Source organism: Vipera berus (genome assembly GCF_964194415.1).
Source record: "Vipera berus genome assembly, chromosome: 2".
Classification (NCBI taxonomy): Eukaryota; Metazoa; Chordata; class Lepidosauria; order Squamata; family Viperidae; genus Vipera; species Vipera berus.
Genome location: NC_138203.1, coordinates 109,850,310 through 109,873,152, shown reverse-complemented (window position 1 = coordinate 109,873,152; position 22,843 = coordinate 109,850,310). Strand labels below are relative to the sequence as shown.

Genomic DNA, 22,843 nt, shown 5'->3' with positions numbered 1-22,843 from the left:
TTATCTCAAACTTTGGGATCAGTGAACAAATCCACTGCATGTAATATTATATTATTGATGGCAATGCCAATAATTAAGAGGCATCTCTTCCATCATATTTTCTGAATCAATTGCTTTCTGTCACTTTGAAAAGGAACACAGATGCACAAGCCTATAGGAACTGGTAAAATGTTTTGCTTTCATTTTGATGCAAGAAATTGAATATTCTGCTGAACTATAAAGAAATACAGTTGTGTGATATCACTAGAGGGTATATATTGTTAAGAGTTTTGACAGAGTTGGTTTTTTTTAAAAAATCTAAATGCCCATCACCCTTTCTAAGAAAGTCTATTTTCCATGCAAGAAACATACCAAGAATACTACACTATTTTATACACACAAACATGCTGAATGCAAATATCACACAGTATTTAATGTGCATTCAAATAAATTGTATCTGAATAGAATCTGCTCCATTCCAAAAATCTGCAGCATCTGGATGTTTATAAACAATTGGTATCAGTATAAATTGTAAATACTGCAGACACCTACAGCACTCTACATCCTTTAGTAAGTTACCGTTTCTTTCCAATTTAATTTTTTCTGCATTTTTTGTGGGAGCTGGTGAATCTGTCCTGAAAACATTTCTGTCTTCCTTTAAGCCATTCATATTCTAAACAGACAACTGTATAGGAACTGGAAGTGTTAAGGAATTTTGAAGCTAGCCATATTATCTCAGAATATCATAGTAAATTATTGGTTTAACTGGTGTACCACGAAATTGCTCCAGTTTCAGGCCTATCTGGAACAGCAACTCTTCATTCCACCACTTTGTCATCACCTGTGAAAGAAGCAGCAAGATACCTATGAGAAACTGCTTAGATACTTTACCTTCTTAGGATATATCTGGAGGGGACAGAGATAGTTGATATAAGCTCATTTGATCTCTGGCTGTAAAAAGAGCTTTGAGACATTGTGTGTAAAAAATTACGACCAAAGGAGAACTAGACAAACTTGAAAATCATTACTACAATTATTTGTGCAACAATTACAAAAGTGCTTTCTCCAAGTATAGCTAGTCAGAACAATTCACCTAGTGACCGTTCAGTTACAATGGCACTGAAAAAGTGACATGACCATTTTTCACACTTACGACCATTACATCAGCACGTACAGGGATTTCTCAGTGAAAACCAAAATAAGATTTTTTCCAAAACTGGAAATGCAAAAATAATTGAAAAACGGGATTGAAATAAATGTGAGGCTCATGCAAACTGTCCTGAAATGCAAAATTTTGGAGGTAGAAATAGAGATCATTTTTTTTAAGTCATCTTCCAGGCTCCAGAATAGGGGACATTAAAATTGTTTTTGTGCCGTAAAGAAAGGAGGCTTTGCATTAGTAACCAGTGGCCCAGGTTTTCCAAAAATGTATAGATTAAAATCAACATTTTTCACTGGCTCAAAACCAAACCAGGTCACCAAAATATAATCAGAATACCTTATCTCAATTAGAATTGCCACAGCTATATTTGGGAAAATAACTTTTTGATCTTTTTTAAAGGCATTATAATAATCAAGTACAAAATGCCCTTCCTTACATAATAGATGCAACATTTTATGCAAAGTCAAAAACCCACTCATTTCCAGGTCAGGATCAATCTTGTAAAAATCCCATACTCAGGTAGGTCAATTGTATGTTAATTAGTTTAGTCCCGCTGGGGTGTATCATGCACTCTGAATAGAGAGTTATTTTTCCTATCCTCTGAGGTCAGATACAGAAATAAAAGCATAAAGCGTCCTACAAACTGGGGCTCCTCTAGGTGCTCTAGTCTATTTGTCTTGTTTTTTAAAATTCTTACTTCTCAAAGAATAAACCAGGTATTTAAAAAGGAAAGGAAAAGGATGTCTAAGTCTGCCACCCTCTTCCAGTCTCACAGGCCTAACCTGATCAATTCACACACTTAAAGAGATGAGCGCTAGCTACCCACTGCAAAGATGGCTGGAATGCTATCAAAAGTGGAAGCCCTGATATAATTTTTATTTATTTATATCCCATCTTTATTATTTTTACAAATCTCAAGACAGTGAACATAACCAATATACTTTCCTCCTACTTTTCCAACAACAACCCTGTGAGATGAGTTGATCTCCAAGATCACCCAGTTGGCTTTCCTGGCTAAGGTAAGACTAGAACTCTGACCTCCCACTTTTTAGCCTGATACAGTGCAAAGCCATTGGATCCTAGATTATCTGATATTGGAGATTACCAATAGCTCAGACCAAGACGGGCTTTGCTATGCATATATCTACATGTAGTCCTCGTCTTACAATTGAGCCCAGAATTATGGTCGTTAATTAATGTTGGTAATTAAGTGGATTGCAACATGACCACAACCAATTTTACAATGTTTTTGCAGTGGTCATTAAGTGAATTACATAATCATTCAGTGGATCCATTGTCCACAATGGGTGTTTTTTGCTGGCAATTGGAAGTATGTTTCTGGCAAAAAATATAAACCACAGTAATTTAATGCTGCAAATCTGGGCCAGTTGCTGAATACCCAAAGTGCAATTTCTTGACTGCAGGGAGTGGTGGGCAGCCAAGTGTCAGAATTTTGAATCCAAGTCGTAAATAGTGTTGGTGAAATTGGTTATAATTTTGAATGGGCTACAAGGACTATAATCTGTCATTAGTATATACTTGAAATAAAACTGGTCATAGGTTATTCACAAGTATTTGAGTGGGTGCTTTTGTCAACACATTAAGAAGACCAGGAATGCTATGGTATATTAACTCCCTTTCTAGATGATGGACAACATCCCAATTTCCCTTTACAAAAATCCATACTGTGTTAAAAAGATGTCTTGTACACAACAATACACTTACCTCAATAGTACATTTACCTCAATACTGTTTCTGCAAGCTATAAGCTTTTGTAATAGAAAGCATATACCTTTCTATTTTTGAAAAGTTAAGTAAACAAATAGTAGAGTCTCATCCTAAACAAAAGGCATTAGTATTTTATATTTGACTAAATAATGCATTTTTACTTGCTTTCCTGACCAATTGAAGTTACAATGGCACTGAAAAAAGTCACTTATGACTGTTTTTCACACAACTGTTTCAGCATCTTCATGGCCATGTGATCAAAATCCAGATGCTTGGCAACTGACTCATATTTATGACAGTTGCAGTGTCTTAGAGTCATATGGTCATGTTTTACGACCTTGTGATAAGCAAAGTCAATAGGGAAGCCAGATTCAACTAACAACCATGTTACTAACTTAACAACTACAGTGATTCACTTAACAACTGTGGCAAGAAAGGTCATAAAATGGGGCAAAACTCACTTAACAAATGTCTCACTTAGCAACAGAAATTTTGGGCTCAATGGTCGTAAGTTGAGGACTACCTGTAATCTATGTGAGTTTCAGTATGATTTCCTAGAAATGTAAAGCATATTTTCACCGTCTGTGATTATTGGCCTAGCAAATGCTAGGAACGGATATAGCCACATTTGAGGGGGATTCAGAAACAAAAAAAACCTGCATGTAGATGGATGAATTAATCAGAAAGAAAATTATTCTTAATTGGGTTCACTGAATTCACATCAAAGTACAGAAGGTAATAACTTACCTGAAGGCTAATGGGAAGCCCTGAAATTGTATATCCAACTGGTACCACTAGGGCTGGAATGCCTGTCAAGTTGGCCAACTGCATGAATCTGGAAACATCAATGGAAACTATTAATAATGAGAAAAATTCTGGAAAAGTAGTATGTTCTCTCTGGAGATTGTAAATCCAAGCCTCTGAATGTATTTGGCAAGGCACAAAGAACATGTTTCTTCTTACAATTCTAACCAACAGAGATGGTTTTAATAGCTGCTGTATAACCAAGCAGTAGCAATCTAAGAGTTAAGCAGCCAACAAATACATTTAAATAAAAAGAATTTTAAAAGATAAATAGGCCAAATTTATGTCATACTTTCCACACATCAAACAGAAGAGAAAGGAGTGGATAACTCTTGAGAGCATATCTTAAGAGAAAGATGTAATACAAATGTAATACAATATAAATAAATCAGAACTAAATATTCCTTTTTCAAATGATGATACTGTTTTGTGTAACCACAATGGCTTCTCTCTTAACAGAGTAACAGAATAACAGAGTTGGAAGGGATCTTGGAGGTCTTCTAGTCCAACCTCCTGCTCAAGCAGGAGACCCTATTCCATTTCAGACAAATGACTGTCCAATCTCTTTTTAAAAGCCTCCTGTGAGGAAGCACCCACAACTTTTGAAAGCAAGCCACTCCACTGATTTATTGTTCTCACTGTCAGGAAATTTCTCCTTAGTTCTAGGCTGCTTCTCTCCTTGATTAGTTTCCATCCATTGCTTCTTGTTTTGCCTTCTGGTACTTTGGAAAATAGGTTGACCCCCCTCTTCTTTGTGGCAGCCCCTCAAATATTGTCACCCCTTGTCCTTCATTTCACTAGACTAGACATACCCAATTTCTGCAACCATTCTTCATAAATTTTTGCCACCAGCCCCCTAATCATCTTTGTTGTTTTTTTTCTGAAGTCTTTCCAGAGACTCTTTATCTTTTTTATATTGTAGTGACCAAAACTGGATGCAGTTTTCCAAGTCTGATCTTACCAAGCACTTATAAAGTGGTACTGACACTTCACCTGACCTTGATTCTATCCCTCTGTTAATGGGATTGCATTGGCTTTTTTTAGAGGCTGCAGCACACTGCTGGCTCATATTAACTGATTGTCCGCTAGGATCCCTCTTACTGTTATTGCTATTGAGCAAAGTTTTACCTAATCTGTACTTCCACATTTTGGTTTGTGTTTTTTTTTTGCCTTAGTGTAAAACCTTACTTTTCTCTATATTAAATTTCACTTTGTTAGATAGGGCCTAGTGTTCAAGGCTGTTGAGATCCATCTGGATTTTGACCGTATCTTCTGGGGTATTGTTCTGTTCCAGCCCCCTGTTTGTGTGTCAGGGACAACCCCTTTTTCCTTTTAACAATCAATAGGCTGGAAAAAAACCCAACCCAAATTTAATTACAGTTCCAAATAATAAAGTCTTTCAAACAAAAAAGAAGCAAAATATTTTCTTCAACCAAAAATACATGATTCCAAATGTCAAACAAGAGTCAAACAGATTAGCAAGAACGGACCAGGATTCTCTTTGAATGTCTCCGAACGGTTGCCTTCAGCAACCAGCACCACCCACACCTTCCCCTTTTATTATCTGTCCCAAGGCATGGCTTCTCAATGCCTTCTCCTTTCACTGAGTTGCCTCATTGACTTTCTCTGCTCTACTCTGCTGGATTGCCTTCTGCTTCTAGCATCTCTGAACAAATTCATCTGTGACTCCTCTGAGTCTAACACCTCCTCCTCACACAGCCTCATGAGGAACACGACTGCAGCGGCCAGGCTGAGTCCTGCAGTGCATCAGAGCCTCCCTCCAACACTGAAGGCTCTCCAAACCCCTCCTCCTCCTCAGATTCCTCAGACTCAACTGCTGGGAGCATAGGCTGACACTGAATCACAACAGATATTGGCTATGCCTGCCAACTTAGTGTCATTGGCAAATTTGATGAGTTCCCTTCTATTCACTCACCTAAATCGTTTATGAAGATATTGAAGACTAGACTTAAGACAGAACCTTGAGGTATCCTCATGTAGATGCAATTCCATTTAAGACATGTTGAGTGTGATTTGTCAGTTAGTTACAAATCCACCTGGTGGTGATGCTGTCTGTCCCATATATTTTTAGCTTACCAATAAGTAGATTGTGGTCTACTTTGTCAAATGCCTTACTGAAATCTAAGTACAGTATGTCCACAGCATTTCGCTGGTCCACTAATTTAGTCACTTTATCAAAGAATGAAATAAGGTTCGACAAACCCAGCTTGGCTTCTAGTTATAATTTTGCATGCTTCTAGGTGTTCACAGATCTGTTGCTTGATGTTCCCAGGTATTGATGTCAGGCTCATTGATCTGTAGTTTCCTGGATCTGTTCCCATTTTTTTATTTTTTTGAAGGTGGGAACCTTATCAGCTCTTTTCCAGACCTCTGGTAGTTCCCCGGTGCTCCAGGATCTTTTAAAAGATATAGTTCAGTGGTTCTGAGATCACGTCTGCCAGCTCCTTCAGAACTCTGGGATGCAATCCATCTGGTCTTGGTGATTTGAACTTTTCTAGGGCAGGCAGATGTTCTCTTACCATTTTCTTTCCTATTTTAATCTGAATTCCTAGTCTGTCTTTTACAGTTCTGTTTTTGGTAGGTTGGACTTTTTTTTCATTTTGTATTATGACAAATGCAAAGAAACTTCCTTGCCAATTTTTCTTTGACATTGGTTGCAAGCCTTAGTTCATTCTGAGGCTTAGCTTTCAATTGGATTGTGTGTATTATATTGAATTCTAATATGACATGGTCACTCTCTCCCAAAATTCCTGAACTTCAATTCCCTCTATCATTTCATCTCTGTTAGTAAATATTAAGTCTAGTATAGCTGACCCTCTAGTTCCCCCCTCTATCTTTTGGATAACAAAGTTATCAGCCAGGTTGGTCATGAACCTGTTTGATCCTCTACCTCAGATATCACCAACCTTTCTCGGTTGGCAGACTGGAGGGAAAGGGAGGGGGAAGCATTTTAGACACACGCATGTGCACATCCGTGCACAGGGCTGCGAGCAGGTGTGCAATGCAAACGGGGCAGGGCTAGTGCCTATGTGATACTAGCCCTGCCCCAATCTTGTGCGGCACAATGACCAGTTTTCACACCCCGAGGTGTGGCAGTGGCCCATTTTCACACCCCGAGGCACAACAGTGGCCCATTTTTACATCCCATGGTGCGGCGTCCTGTTTTCGCATCCCACGCCAGCAGCATTAGGGCGAGTGTGTGTGTGTGTGCGCACATACATATGTACACTGGTCAGCCTGTCCCATGGCCCATGACCCACTACTGGGCTGCGGCCCAGATTGGGGACCCCTGTTCTACCTGATGCAGAGTTTTTCTCCCAGATGATGTCAGGATATAATCCCCCATTACTACTGTGATGTTTCCTTCGTGCACTTGTTAGCAAAAATTCATCTACAGATAGCCCTCGACTTACAAACACAATTGAGCCCAAAATTTCTGTTGCTAAGTGAGACAGTTCTTAAGTGAATTTTGCCCCACTTTACAATCTTTCTTGCCACAGTTGTTAAGTGAATCACTGCAGTTGTTAAATTAGTAACCTGGCTGTTAATCACATGACCATGGGAATGCTGCAATGATCATAAGTTTGAAAACAGTTATAAGTCACTTTTTTCAGTGCTGTTGTCACTTTGGAGTGGTCACTAAATGAACTGTTTTAAGTCAAGGACTATCTGTATTTCTACCTGATTTGGTAATCTATGGCAATGTCATTCTTTTTTTCCTTTTACATTAACACATATGCATTTTAGAAGGCTTTCATCCTTGGTTTTATGCATTTCTGTGAAGATGTAGTGATCTCTTGCATACAATGCAACTGTGCCTCCTCTGTTTCTTTTGAACACTTTATATCCTTCCATCATTACATTCCAGTCATTTCAACCCACCAAGTTTCAATAATGGCAACTATATCATACCTGCTTTCATGTACTAGCACTTCACGTTCACCCTGTTTGTTCCCCAAATTTTGAGCATTAGTGTATAGCATCCGAGTCTTTCATGGCTGACCCTGGATATGGTTCCTACGTCTCCTACTTTGTAACTGAGTTTTTATTCCTTCCCATAACTCTCTGCCTTGTTTGATTGGTTCACTTGGGGTTTATACCTGGGATTAGGTCCCAAAGATCCTAAAGACTGATCACCCTCCCCGCTTAGTTTTAGTTTAAAGCCCTTCAGATAAGCTGAGCAGTCTTTTTCCAAATACATTCTTCACAGTTCTTGTGAGGTGCAGTCCATCCCTTACCAAAAGTCCTTCTCATAGGTAATGCAGACCATGGTCTAGGAATCCGAAGTTCTTTTAGCAGCGCCAACCCTTGAGCCAGTGGTTCATTTCTAAAACCCTTTGTTCCGTCATTGGATGTTGACCTTTTGTTGGAAGTACAGATGAAACACTACTTGTGCTCTGAACTCCTTATCTATCTTGCCTAGCTTTATTGTATATGATTGGATTTTAACAACTCATACCCATCTTGAGCCACTTTTCTCATTAATTGACATTGCTAAGTGTATTAAAATCAGTTTTCTTGAAGTCCCAAGACATATGTCATGCACATATCCATACTTCAGGATTAGTCTCTTTTCCTTCAGTTTTCCTACTATTTCTCCTTCTTCAACTAAGTCTTCCATATTGATTAGTCAAGGTCAAGGACAGTTTGTATCTTCAACTCTAGAAACTCTCAGCAAGATTAGTCAGAAATTCCTTGGAAGGATGATGTTTGACAGACTTTCTCTCCAAACAAAATAGTTTAATTAATGGCAGACTGAAGATATGAAACCTACAACCACAGTGAAAAACAAACAGTTGTGAGTAGACCAGCTGTTCAAATCTCTCTGGATAAGGAGAAAATGTGAGAATGCCCACAGCTGCAGAATGACCCAAATATTATAACATAGGAGATATTGAAAGACTTTTGAAAAAATGGAAGCAACTTAAAACGTTTAACTGTGTCCAAAAGAGGTTATGGAAGTAATGGCAGAAGTGGAACAAGTTTTATTTGATAAGACAGAAACTAAGTTGGCACTGAAAGTGGATTTACAAATGATAGGCTACATGAATGACATGGAAAAAGATGTCTTATTAAACATACAAAAGAATTGGCTGATGCTTTAAAAGTCAAAAAGGAATTACAAACAATACAAGAGAAAGGTACTGGTTGATGCTTTAAAAATCAAAAGGGAATTACAAATAATAAACTAAGAGAAAGGCCTGGATTAATACTTTTATATTAGATTTACAAAAGAGGTTTGTTAAAGTTGGTTGAACCTTTTGAGAAGGAGTTAAAAAAAGAAATCAAGCTCTACAATATTACTAAATGGACTAAAGATAAAGTTTGATAGAAATAAAAAGAAATAATATAAAGTTGGTTTATTTGATCAAGGATAAAATAGATATGTTGTTATTTCTGGAAATACTTAATGGACTTTTGTGGACACCAGGGATTAAAATTGTAATACTGTGTTTTCCCCAAGACCCACCCTGAAAATAAGCCCTAACCTAATTTTTTGGGGTGGGCATAATATAAGCCCTACCCCTAAAATAAGCCCAGGGGGTGGGCGTGGCCAACACAAGTGGTGGCAAGCATGCAGGGCCCAATGATGCGGCACAAGTAAGTAAAAAACAGGTGGGGGGATGGGAGGCAGGCAATCCAGATGTGCTGCACACTTTTCATCCAGAGGGAGATCGAACCTTCGTCTGCTTGGAAATCTGAGGCATTTACTCCATTTCCAACTGCCCCATTTGCAAGCAGACAAAACTTCCAGTCTCTGTCATTTCTCCATCCAGGCGAAAATTGTTTGGGTGCCTATGGGGTGGTTGGAAACAGAGCAAATGCCTTGGTTTCCAACCGCCCCATTTGCAAGTGGACAAAGGTTCCAGTCTCCCTTTGGGTGAAAAGTGTTTGGGTGCCTATGCGGTGCTTGGGGCAACTCCACCTCCTCCTCCACCTGCCTTGTCTTGGGACAGCAGCACAACGCAGCTGGCTACAGAGCCTCTTCCCATGAGCAGCCACGGCCACAGAAGTGGGCCAGCAATCATGTGGGTTCTTGCTGGATGGGGTGGTTGGTGCCACCACCGCAAAGCGAGGCAGGAGTCAGAGGAAAAATAAGAAATCCTCCGAAAATAAGACCTGCCTCTTTTGGAGGCAAAAAAAAAATAAGACCAGGTCTTATTTTTGGGAAACACAACACTGGATTTGTTTATAAGAAACAGGACATGGGATGAAGAAACCATTGATTGTAAATGAACACCTGAAAACTTATTAAAATTGTTTGTACTTGTGATAAAGCTTGGATGTCATTTCTTCCTTTCCTTCCTTCCTTTGCATTTGTTATTCTTTCTATTATTCTTTCATTTTTTACTGTTGCAATTATACTCTAATAAAGTTATTTTTAAAAAATTGAACTGACTTGTTTATGACTTCATATCTCTTTGAAGATATGGAATCTGATTTGGAGGCATCATCCACATCTTATCCTTGACTGGGGAAAACAAAAAGATGGCATAGAACAGACATGTCAAACACAAGGCCCGGAGGCCGGATCCGGCCTGCAAAGTGGTTTCATGTGGCCCACGAAGCCATCCTGGAAACTGTGAGGGAACGGCCCCCACTGCCTTGGCCCTAGCCCAGAGACCCTCCTCCTGTCAGAGACCCTCAGATCTGTCCCACTCCTGTCCAGGCCCCCATAGGCACCCTTGATGCGAATGATCATGCCCACCCAGTAGGCCACGCCTACCCAGTAGGCCATACCCACCCGGCCCCTTGAGGGCAACCGCAATGCTGATGCGGCCCTCAATGAAATGTGAGTTTGACACCCCTGGCATAGAAGCTTGATTTCATTCCCTTCTTATTTTGCAGATGTCACTTTGTTTTTTTATTGCACACAATCTTGTTCTCACCTCATGGTCTGTAGAGTTGTCTGAACATCACTACATCCAGTCAGGAGGTCTGATTCATGGATCGCTGGGGCACAACATGCAGTACCTTACATAAAACAAAAATAATAGCCTTTATTTTCTACAGCTGTTATGCATCATCATACACAAACTTTTCAATTAAGAATGAAAAATCATACTACTCTACTAAAATAGTTTTTTAACGAAGACATTTTGACTATATTGTCTTTTGAATTTCAAATGTACTGCTTAAAATATACACATCTTTATAAATTTATAATTATTTTATAAATAACTGCATGGCTTTAGTAAATAACGTATTAAATTTATATTCCATCTGACTGCCAATGATGTGAGCTTTCACCTTTTAAAGTACAATATGCCTTCACAAAATCAAATCTAAGTATCTTGAACTGATAGTTATATCACTTCTGCTTGGACATGGCCAATGCACAGGAGCTCATCACTTCTTTATTTTTCTTAATCTGAGCATTAATGTATGCATAATGATGGATATTAACTTTATAAACTAGAGCACAGGTCTGCAACCCGCGTCTCCGGAGCCGCATGCGGCTCTTTCAGCCATCTCCTGCGGCTCCCAGTCCTCTGCCATGTGCAGTCCCCAAAAAAAAGTGGGACTAAAAAAGTTCAACCAATCAATTCAAATATGCAGGGGAGGTGCATATCTCGCCTTGGCTCCACTCTTCAGTCAAACCCTGTTCTGCGCATGCGTGCATGTACGCGCATGTGCAGACATTTTTTTGCGGCTCCCAGTTTTTCCTTTGGCTCTTTCACTGTTTCAGGTTGCTGACCCCTGAACTAGAGTCATTTAGTAAGACCAATTATAGAAACTCTCCTACTTCTTTCTACAACACAGAAATCCTTAGCTGAGAACCATACTTTGAGATTTTCATTGCAAGCTCTCTACATGTGTCAGTCTAAACACTTGCTAAGCAAACTCACCATGCTTCAACCACAAAGCATCAGCTTTAAGTTTTTCAGTACAGGTAATCTTCAACTTAACAACTGGTTACTTAGTATCAGTTCAAACCTATGACAAACCCTACATAAATTACTTATGGCCCAGTTTCAAAGTTATAGCTGCTGCAGCGTCCCTGTGGTCACTCATCTTTGCAACCAATTGCAGGGAAATTGACTGCAGGAATGCTGCAGCAGTTCCCCAGCCTATCTCCCTCCATCCTGCCCTACTAGTCCCCACACATCTTAAGCCTGCTTCCTCCCATGATAGGTCCCCACAGGCTTTGAACATGCTTCTCACTCGCCCCCCCCCATTACAAACCTATCTCTGGAAGGGCTCTGGAGCTCACGTTGGGGGAGAGCAGGCTACTTCACTTCTCCAGATCCCTAGGCTGCCTAGCTGTGTCCTGAAAGTAGGCCCCATTTTGGAGCGGCTGCAATGAAGTGTGGCCATTGTGAAAATGGCACCTGTTTCTGGGACAAAGCCATGCAACCTAAGGGCGCAACTGCTCCTGTCCTCCTGCAGGGATGCCAAGGAGTGGAGCAGCATGTCCTTATTCTCATATGACACAAACACTGTTCTTGTAATGAACTTCTAATATTTAGCTTAGTGAGATCTTCCAAGTTCCAAAAAACGGAAGTCATATCAATTTACTCCCAGTAATTTTTTTGAAGAAAGTTACCTGAAGATGGAACCACAGATTCCACCTCTGCTGGCTAGAAGGCAGGGCTTACACCAGACATGTCAAACACAAGGCCCTCTGCTCATATTTGACCCACAGGGCCGCTAAGGAGATGGCAAGAGACTGGCCCCTGCCACCCCGCCCCCGCCCAGCTGGAGGGGGTGAGCACGTGAGGACGGACAGTGTCCGGCAGCAGGGGCTCCGCAGCCTGCTGAGACCACTAGGCCAGTCCTCCAAGCAGCAGGCAGGGCAGCATCACAACGTGCCTACCCCTTCCCCCCCGACTCCACCTGCTGCTAGTGCTGCCGCCCTACCTGCTGCTTGGAGGGCTAGCCTGGTGGTGGCACTAGGCTGTGGAGCCCGAGAGTGCCAGCCAAGGGACCAGCAGGCTGTGGTTGCTACCTGACACTGTCGGCCTTGTGAGCTTGCCAGCTTCTGTGCATGGGGGCTGATAGTGTCTGGCAGTAGCCACCCCACCCGCCTCTCCTCACCCCATGGGACAAGCCTCCCGCCTATCACCCCACCCACCAGACACCCCTGGATCCCAACCCTGCCCAGCCCCCACAGGCACCCTGACACAAGCAATGTCAAGGTGGCCATGCCCACTCAGTTGGCCATGCCCCCAGGGCAACCATAATGCTGATGTGGTCCTCAATGAAATTGAATTTGACATCCCTGGCTTATATTTTTCCCATCTAGTTTAGAATAGCTCTTCCCTTCATTTTTAGCTCTACCTTGTGCAAAAGAGGAAGGTATTCAACTCAGCTCCGTCTTTGTCTACTGAGTGTTCATGTATGGGAGAAAGTGAAAAAAGAAGATGCAAGTAGATGAGACAGGCCAGCACAGATTCTATTGTATAATGCAGAGGGCATATAAAGTCCTCCCGAATTCTGTTTTCAGCAGACAGCCATGTGGAGCCCCAGATCAGCCCAAGAACTACCTGTCTTCCCTTCCTCCTCTTCAGAAGAAAACAATGGCAAACAGTGACCACAAAGGCCCTTTTTTCTTGCATTTTTTTTGTTCATTTCATTTTGTTCATTCATACCTGGTGTAAGGAGACAATTCACTTTTGAAAATATCTCTTTCAGGGAAGCTATGCTTCGACTCCGCTGCCGATTTGCCTGCAAATAGACAAAACTCAAGCTAGTAAAAACAAACTCAAGTTTTAAAACCTAATACCAAGAGTGGGAGAGGGAGAAGACAGACTTTAATTTGAATGAGTCTTTTTCCATTTCTGATTTGAACAAGCTACATTGGTCAAGTTATGGTAGTAAGCTCCATAAATTTAAGCTTGATTCTAATTTGCTTTTACAAACTAACATTTAAACTATCCTACAAGTAGCATTCTCCAGATGTGTTGAATATAACTCTGAAAATTCCAAGCCAGTCCAAAATTCATTAAGCTAACTATAACAATGTGGTAAGAAATATAGTGTCAAACAGTGTTCCCATTGCTTTCTGGTAATTCCACTATAAAATCCATGGCTATCTCTTTCCATGGGGCTGAGGGGTTCACCACTGGTTGTAACAGTCCTGGCGACTTCCCTTGCAGCCTCTTAGCCATCGCGCAAGTTTGGCAGCTGGCCACGTAGCTTTCTATGTCCTTTTTCATGGATGGCCACCAAAATTACCTTTTAGTTAAGTGTAGGGTTTTTCCTAACCCAAGTCCTCAGCTATATGGAAGAATATGGACGGGACATCCCCAGTGACAAAGCCCGCATCCGCATCGTGCAATCCGCCCTGGACAGACCGGCTGCAGACTGGGTGGTGAACCTGCATGACTCCAACGCCCCAGAACTCAATGACTTCAACTGATTCATGTCATCCTTGAGGAGGTGGTTTGAGGACCCTTTGGCTGATCGTAAGGCCTGGGAGAGAATCAAAATGGTGAGGCAGGACAGACAGCCAGTGGCTGAATATATCCAAGAATTCCAAGCCATTGCCAATGAGCTGAACTGGCTGGAAGACATCCTCCTTAGCCACTTCAAAGACGGGCTAAACTACGATCTGTATGATGCTTGCCTGTCTCGAGGAGACCCACACCATCTCGATCACTGGTATGTCCTGGCAGAGGAGGCAGAGATAGACCAACTAAAAGGGCACTGCCGGGGAAGACCATGGGCCTGTCCACCGCCCGAGCAAACACACGAGCCAGCGAAACCACCATCCACGGCTAAGAAATCAACAGGCTGTTTCAAATGCAGGAGAGAGGGCCACCACGCCACAGAATGCCGCTCAAAAGTCCCTCAGTGCAAATCAGGCATCACCCTCCAGGAGACCAGGGAAGTCCCAAGGCAACCCAAAACAACCTGCCATGAGGGGGAAAGAGGCTGTAGAGTCCTCAACCCCTGTCAAGGACTGGGAGGGGATTCCGGCCTACACCGCAGGGATGGTGGACACCTCAGAAGACAGCTCGGAGGGAGAAACATTGGTAAGTGGATCCATTCCAGCCATCCTTAAGACAGTGACTATATTAGATTCCTCCATGCCCGAAGCCGTCAAAGTAAAATCCCTAATAGACTCTGGCTGCACCCACTGCCTGATCAGCCCGATGCTAGTGGGGAATTTGGGCATCCCAGTGAGGAGACTAAAGCAACCAATCTCCTTTGGCCAGTTAGATGGTTCCATAGCGGGGGGGTGGGGGTGCCAGCTACCCTACCCACCTTACAAGTTCATCTGTCCCTGGGGACACACGAGAAATACATAACGTTGTATTGACCCCAGGCATGGAATGCCCAATGATTTTAGAACTGGAATGGCTGAAGAAATGGAACCCCTGGATAAATTGGAGGACAGCAGAACTCAACTTCCCGGAGGGGGAGCATAGGAGCTTAAAACCCCAAAGAAACCCCCCCCCAACCCGAACAGAGGAGACAGCATCAGTGGGGAAAGAGAAGGGTTACCAATAATACTGGAGGAATACAGAGACCTTGATGAAGTTTTCAGTGAGGAACGGGTAGATGAGCTTCCTCCTCACTGGCCCACAGTGTGCTATAGAATTCAAACCCGGGGCAAAACTCCCAAAGCCCAGGATGTATTCCATGAGCCCCAAAGAAATGGTGGAGATTGAAAGATTCATAAATAAAACCCTAGAAAGGGGATTTATTGAAACTGCCAAACCCAAAGTGGCCGCCCGGGTCCTGTTCAGGGAGAAGAAGGATGGCACTCTTCATTTGTGTGTGGACTACCGCGCTCTTAACACAAATAGTGAATGTAATCTGTATCCCCTACCCCTAATGAAGGATATGCTATCCCACCTATTGAAAGGAAGGATTTTTACCAAACTAGACCGGAGAGAAGCATACTACCGCATTAGGATTAAGGAAGGAGATGAATGGAAGACTGCGTTCAATTGCCCAATGGGTTGCTACCAGTTCAAAGTACTGCCATTTGGACTGCAAGGGGCCCCTGCAGTTTTTATGCAATTAATTAATGAAGTGCTAAGAGAGCACCTAAATAAGGGGGTCCTGGTTTACCTAGATGACATCCTTATCTTCACTGAGACCAAAGAGGAGCATATTAACCTAGTCAGAGCAGTTCTGGAAAAATTGTGGACCGCCCACCTATATGCAAAATTATCGAAATGTGAATTCCACCAGGAAAGAATAGACTACCTGGGATATCACATATCCCCAGAGGGCATCGAAATGGACCCTGAGAAAGTCAGGGCAGCATTAGAATGGGCACACACAAACACCCCTGCACAAGGAAGCAATTGCAAAGTTTCCTGGGGTTTGCAAACTTCTACCACCAATTCACCCCTTCATTTGCCCCAATAGCCCTGCCCCTCAGAAACGTTGAAAACGAAGGGGGGGGGGGTCCCCAGCAAAACCCAGCCAGCCCCTGAAGTGGACAATGGAATGTCAAGCAGCATTTGAGAGGCTAAAGAGGCTTTTTTCTGCCGAACCTGTACTGAGACACCCAGATCCTGATAAACCTTTTGTAATAAAGGCAGACGCAAGCGATGTGGCGGTGGGAGCTGTATTATTACAGGAAAATGACGAGGGGCATTGCAACCATGTGCATATACATCCAGGAAACTCGCAGAGACAGAGCAACGTTGGGCCGTGTGGGAAAAGGAGGCGTACGCTGTGAGGTGGTCATTACTTACATGGCGCTATTTCCTTGAAGGGAATAAAATCCCCTTCCAGGTCTGGACAGACCACAAAAATTTGGAAGCGCTAAAAATGCCCAGGAAACTCACTCCTAAGCAAGCCCGCTGGTCCCAACATTTTCACCAATTCTGGTTCACTCTCACTTACCGGGGGGGGGGGGGGAAGAATTTCTTGGCTGATGCATTATCTTGCATGCCCCAATATAACAGCACAAGGGTCACTGACTCTAAACCACTTGTGCCTGAATAACAACTGGCAGCACCAGTAACCGCCAGGACCCAAGCTAAAATAAAGCCGCAAGTAAATAGCCAAACTGGAATAGAATTCTGGAAGTCTTTGGAAACTGATGAATGGTTCCAGAAAAATAGATATGTGTGCACAATCAAAGATGGACTACCCTGGGTGGATGAGAGGTTATACATACCTGTCACCCAGAGGATCAATTTCATGCAGTTGTGCCATGACACAAAATCAGCAGGACATTTTGGGCTTGTAAAAACCCTACACTTAACTAAAAGGCAATTTTGGTGGCCATCCATGAGAAAGGACATAGAAAGCTATGTGGCCAGCTGCCAAACTTGCACAACAGCTAAGAGGCTGCAAGGGAAGTCGCCAGGACTGTTACAACTGGTGGCGAACCCCTCAGCCCCATGGAAAGAGATAGCCATGGATTTTATAGTGGAATTACCAGAAAGCAACAGGAACACTGTAATCTGGACAGTCACGGACTTGTTTTCCAAACAGGTGCACTTCATCCCTTGCCAAAAGATCCCAACCGCAAAAGCCCTAGCAAAATTTTTCATGCAGCTTATTTACAGATTGCATGGGGCACCACAATGCATCATATCTGATAGTGGGGTGCAATTTATGTCAGCATTTTGGAAAGAATTTTTATCCCTTTTAGGAACCACCGAAGGATTGACATCTAGTCATCATCCTCAAGGGAACGGTCAATGTGAAAAATCGAACTCAGTACTTGAGCAATATTTAAGGTGCTTTATTAATTTCCAGCAAACAAATTGGACGGACCAACTACCTTTCGCAGAAGTGGCATATAATTATGCAGTCCACTCCAGCACAGGTTACACTGCTTTTCAAATAGCTACTGGTTAAAGTTTCAACCTCATGCCAGAACTAACCCCAAACGAACCATCACTGAAGGAATGGATTGCATAATTACAAAACATCTGGCCAATCATTAGGAAATCTTTAGACAAAGCTAGACAAGCAAAGAAAGCACAGGCAGACAAAAAGAGAGTCGATCCCACATCATTCATGGTGGGAGAGATGTTCTATTTATCCACAAAATACCTAAAATCCCTACAACCTTGTAAAAAACCCGGACCAAAATATATTGGACCTTTTCCAATTAAAAGAATCACAAACCCAGTAACAGTAGAATTAGAACTACCCAAAAAGATACACCCAATTTTTCACTGCAGTTTACTAAAAAGGGAACAACAGTCACCCGTACAAGAACCCCCCCCCCACCTCCTATCATGGTTGAAGGAGAACAACCCTTTGAGGTAAAAGAAATCTTGGATTCTAGGAAACACCATGGAGTAATTTAATACTTAGTAGCTTGGAAACACCTCCCCTCCTCAGAAAATGAGTGGGTCAATAAACATCACATTAGAGCACCCACGTTGCTTAAGAAGTTTCATACAGAATATTCTAACAAATTGGGGTAACATTTATATTTTGTTTTCTCTACAGGTGGACCTCTCTTTTTTTTTAAATGAGGGCAGCATGTCAGAATCCATTTTTATCTCATTTCTAACTCCCTCTCTGTGCAAACCCCAAATCTCATCCCCTTACTGGATTCTGCCATTCCCAAGGAGGGAAAGAGAAGACAGGGTTGTTAATTGCCCATCTCTATCCCTTAGATGCAATGTTTGTTTATTCAGCCTGCCTGGAGGCCATCCCAAAAGACCAGGGAAGAAACCCTCTGAACTACGAAGAACAAAGAAAGGGGGTGGGGGGTGGGAAATCTGGTTTGTATCTCAGAATGGAATGTGAAGCGGAGGAAGTAATAATGTTGCAAATGTACTGGTGTTTCTCTTTTACCACTAGGGATTTGACACCTGAAACTTGACTGATCCGGGACTGACCAAATGGACTGAGGGGTGGGGGGTTTTCTCGGGGACACTTTAAAATTATTGATCTGTGAGATAGTTTTCAGATCCTGTCTATCCTATCCACTGTCATCTATGTTTTAGTAAAGGTTCCTGCTTGGACAAACTTGTCTCCAAGTTTTTCTTTCCTAAGATGTAGATTGGAGGGGGTTGACATATAGGTTTAAACTGAAAATAGATACTTCCAATCTTTCCTTCTTGCTTTGTCAGAGGAAAAGTAAAACAGGGGAAATACATGGAAACATTACACTCCTATTAGCCCAATATAAAAACTACATTGTCATAAAATTATCTCTCAGATTGATTGTGAACATTACAGAGCTCTCTAATCAAGCAAGGAGACAATGGCTGGGACAGCTATCAAATTAAAATATCATGCCTAGTTTATTTTCTATTAGCAAAGATGCTAAACATCAAGATAAAAATAACAACATATATTTGTCTCATCTGTCTGGCCTTTAAATAAAATATATGCTTTAAAAAAATGGGTTAATGAAATCCACTCATATTCAATGTTTACTTCAAAAGTTAGTTTTAGTAGTATGCCAGATGATTTATCTGCTTTTTTGAAGGGATGGTAATTTAGCCAACATTTTACTATTCTCCCTACTTTTTCTTCCCCTTGTGTACAAGGAGAATATTACTGACCTAAAATGGCTTTTTACCCCAGCTCTCCTATTCCTGCAGTTTGTTTTTCACCTTAATATAGTCCACGGCTGTGAATTGAGAAGCAATTGCAAGGTTCAAACGAGTCTCCAAATTCTGGAAAACAAAGACATTACAGTAAGTATTCCATATAGAATGAAAACCAAAACCAAAGTAGAACTATTGTTGAATAGAAAAGGAAAGCAGTGTAGTGAACAATTCTAAAAACACACCCATATTTAGGACACATCTCAGAGAAACAGTCAAAAATAGAAATAAGTTTGAAAGAAATAAGTGCCAGTTTCTTAGAAAATATTTCTTAGATTTCTCCATTGAAGCGGAAGACAGAATTATACAAATCAAATATGCAACCACCCTTTAATCTTGCTCTTATTTGCCTACCTTAAATCCTGTCTGACAGATCCCACCTCTTCTCCGTGCACATTTTGCTCCCTTCCCTCTCCATCTTGGTCAACTGGATTTTAACTGAATTTTAAATTTATGATCTTTATTGTTTTAATGTTTTATACTGAATGACCATAAGCTGCCAAGTATCATCTCAGCAAAATGGGTGGCACAGAGTTTAATAAATAAATGTCTAAAGACTGCCATGAGAGAACTGTTTAAAATAACATGCATTTTTGGAAAAGATTTTTTGAAAAATAAATTCTCTTCTACTCACTTAGGAAGACTCAAGAATAAGCAAGTGAACAAGCAAACACCCCACTTTTTTGTGGAACAAAAGTTTCTACTGATGCTTCAAATCACATATAACAAAGGAAGGTAACATATTAGTGAGGTCTAGTGGATCTGGAGTCTTGATGTAGTGGGAGGTCCAAGACTCTGGCACTGTGCTGTGGATTCCAAGAATTATACATTCCTTGAATGAAATCATCCTGAGACCAAAGAGAACTTCATGCATACGTTTGGAAGTTTCCCAATTTCCCCATCATGTTGCTAATTACATCTTAAAATCAATCTGGACAGCAACTGGAATGGTATCTAATGTGAGGTAAAATGTAAAGATTTCCCTGTCAGTCGTGTCTGATTCTAGGGCATGGTGCTCATCTCCATTTCTCGGCCAAGGGAACCAGCATTGTCCGAAGACAATTTCCATGATCATGTGGCCAGCATGGCTATATGCTAAAGGCACATGGAACACTGTTACCTTCCTACCAAAGTGGTACCTATTTATCTACTTGCATTGCATACTTTCAAACTGCAAGATGGGCAAGTAACAAGAGCTCATCCTGTTGTGTGGAGCTCGGGTCTCAAACCCAGGCTATCAGCTTTCCAGCTGACAAGTTCAGTATTTTTAACCACTGAGCCATCGTGCCCCAAGCTAATATGAGGATACACTGCAATACTGATGTAGGCATTTCATATACAGACAGGAACCAGCAACCCAACCAGATTCTTGTGAATACGAAGAGCAGAAAATGGAGACCCTTGTCATGATTTGTTAAAAATACCAATTGATACAGTGAGTACAACCACCACTTACCATTTGTTCAAACAGATTGTGGAAATCAGACTGCAGAAAATCTCTCATTTCACTGAGAATGCAGATTACATGAGCCACGCGAACCTCTTCTATCTCTGGCAAAGATACTTCAACTACTGAGGCTCCTAAGTCCACTAGGAACTCCACCGCTGAGCATTCAGCAATAGCAGGAAGAATGAATGAATGAATGAATAAATAAATCTTGGGAGACCAGCATTCTATAATCTTTGTGATACAATCCAATCCAGGTCCTCTTTTATGAAGCAATTATATTGTTCTTTGATATCAACAATGATGCAAAAATGTAAAAAATAATACAGGTAGTCCTTGAGTTGCGAATGTAATGGAGCCTGCCCATTCTATTCGTAACTCGAGTATTCGCAGGAGTGAATCTCGTACCTTGAACACGATTCACTCCAGCTTTGGCCCACGCATTCACTAATTTAATACGTGGCTCATTAAGTGAACATGAGGTATCTGAGGATGGGCGAAAGCTATGGGGGGCCTAGTGACGGAACAGGCCATCCGCTTCAGACCACCCAAGCCCGTTCCCACTGAGATACCTCATGCTCCCTCGCCTGAGGTCCCCACAATTGCTCCCCTGTCCATTCCTGCCACTCTGAGTCACTTACCTTATGAAGATCTGTCTCTTCTCCAGCCTCTCTGTTTATTATTTATTTATTATTTATTTATTAATTTAATTTGTATACCGCCCTTCTCCCGAAGGACTCAGGGCGGTGAACAGGGCAATACATATTAAAAAACAAGATACAAAAATTAAAAGCAATTAAACAACAATGCCCATGAATAAATCAGTACACATTAAAAAGTTAAAACAGATTTATAAAACCCTGCTCCCAGCAAGAGCAGAGGGAGGCCTCTGAGGCCCAGAAGAGACCTCCGGAAGCACGTGGCCGCTGCCCACAGCCACCGTTCTGGGCCTCGGAGGCCTGGAGAAGGCCTCCGAGTCCCAAATCCAGAGGCATGCAGAAGCCTCCCGTGTCCTGATTTCTCAGTGGAAGCACCCAGAAAAGGCCTCCAATGCCCAGATCGGAGGCATGTGGAAGCCTGCCCCAGCTTCAGATACATTCTCTGCTTATCGCATAACTTCAAAAATTCACTAAGGGAACACTCATAACTCAGGGATTACCTGTATAGAAAAATCCATACAACTCCTCGACTATCCTAAAACTGTCCAAATAGAACAATTCCAAGCAAAATGCACAATTGCAAAATCATCCTTCTGGTCCCCTTTGCATCCATCCTTTGCAACTTAATTAGCTTTCTTCCACTAATATACAATACATACACCTATAAATTAGAAGTCTCCAATAAATATTTCCTTTAAATATGGAAAATCCATGACCACCCACCCCCTTGCCCTTTTTAAATTAAACAATGGCACTGTGAGGAGAAAATGCTTATTCTTTCCCTTCACATCATTTGCTTGAAGAAAATTACCTCCAAATCAAAGTTGATTTTGCTCTACAAGGAAGAGATTCCAAATTCAAAAATTTGGAAGGATCAAAAATTGCACTAAGAATGGAGGCTTATTAACATACCAAAACACAGCTGTCCTGGATGGATTTCACTTCAAAAAAGAATATTAAAAAAATATTCCAATCACCTTACCTCTGATGCAGCAGGTTATTTTCCTTCTGCAACCTGAACTCACTGGGCTACCTTCAGTGTGCTATCATCCCAGCCTCCTTTTCACCCACCTGTATTACTGATCTTTTTAAAAATCATGATAAATAGTTAATAGTGAAAAATCCAAAAACTATGTACATATGCTCTACGCACATATTTCTCCTTACATTTTCTCAAGAATAAAGTACAGCTTTCTGAAACACTTTCACTTTTCAAACATTCATGCAGTGATTTGGAAATTGCAAGGCAGTTTTGATCTTCAAGATGTATAAGCAAGAGATACTCAGCAGGCCAGGATACATCACTGATCAGCAAAAAATAATGATCTTTTGCACATTACCTTTTTGGCAGACAGCTAAGATTTCAGTATCACATGCCTAGCAGATCAGACAAAACAAAATGGGTTAGTGTCTTTCCTCATTTTTTCCAGAATCCCTGCAAGACACTTGCTACCTCCCATGTTTTTCACCATTTCACATAATCATGACAGAATTCCCTGTTCTATTGCAAACATGTCTCAAAAATGATATAAGGACCAAAGTCTGTTCCTAA

General features: G+C 41.5%; 1 protein-coding gene across 13 annotated transcripts in view; it reads right to left on the bottom strand.

Annotated features, from left to right (window-relative positions):
• Positions 1-22,843, bottom strand: part of LOC308662530 (uncharacterized protein) — a 60,639-nt gene that overhangs the window by 15,000 nt on the left and 22,796 nt on the right. For 10 of the 13 annotated variants that reach the window (XM_081318445.1, XM_081318446.1, XM_081318436.1 and 7 more), the window contains exons 14-20: positions 22,632-22,668; positions 20,642-20,790; positions 19,192-19,254; positions 13,288-13,363; positions 10,585-10,669; positions 3,617-3,704; positions 754-820 (exon numbers count right to left, since the gene is read on the bottom strand). In XM_081318445.1, coding sequence (XP_081174571.1) covers positions 754-820; positions 3,617-3,704; positions 10,585-10,669; positions 13,288-13,363; positions 19,192-19,254; positions 20,642-20,790; positions 22,632-22,668 — 565 coding nt within the window. Of the gene's footprint in view, positions 1-753; positions 821-3,616; positions 3,705-5,896; positions 10,167-10,584; positions 10,670-13,287; positions 13,364-19,140; positions 19,255-20,641; positions 20,791-22,631; positions 22,669-22,843 lie in introns of those variants that run through there. The other 3 variants (XM_081318438.1, XM_081318439.1, XM_081318440.1) reach the window with 3 other exon arrangements.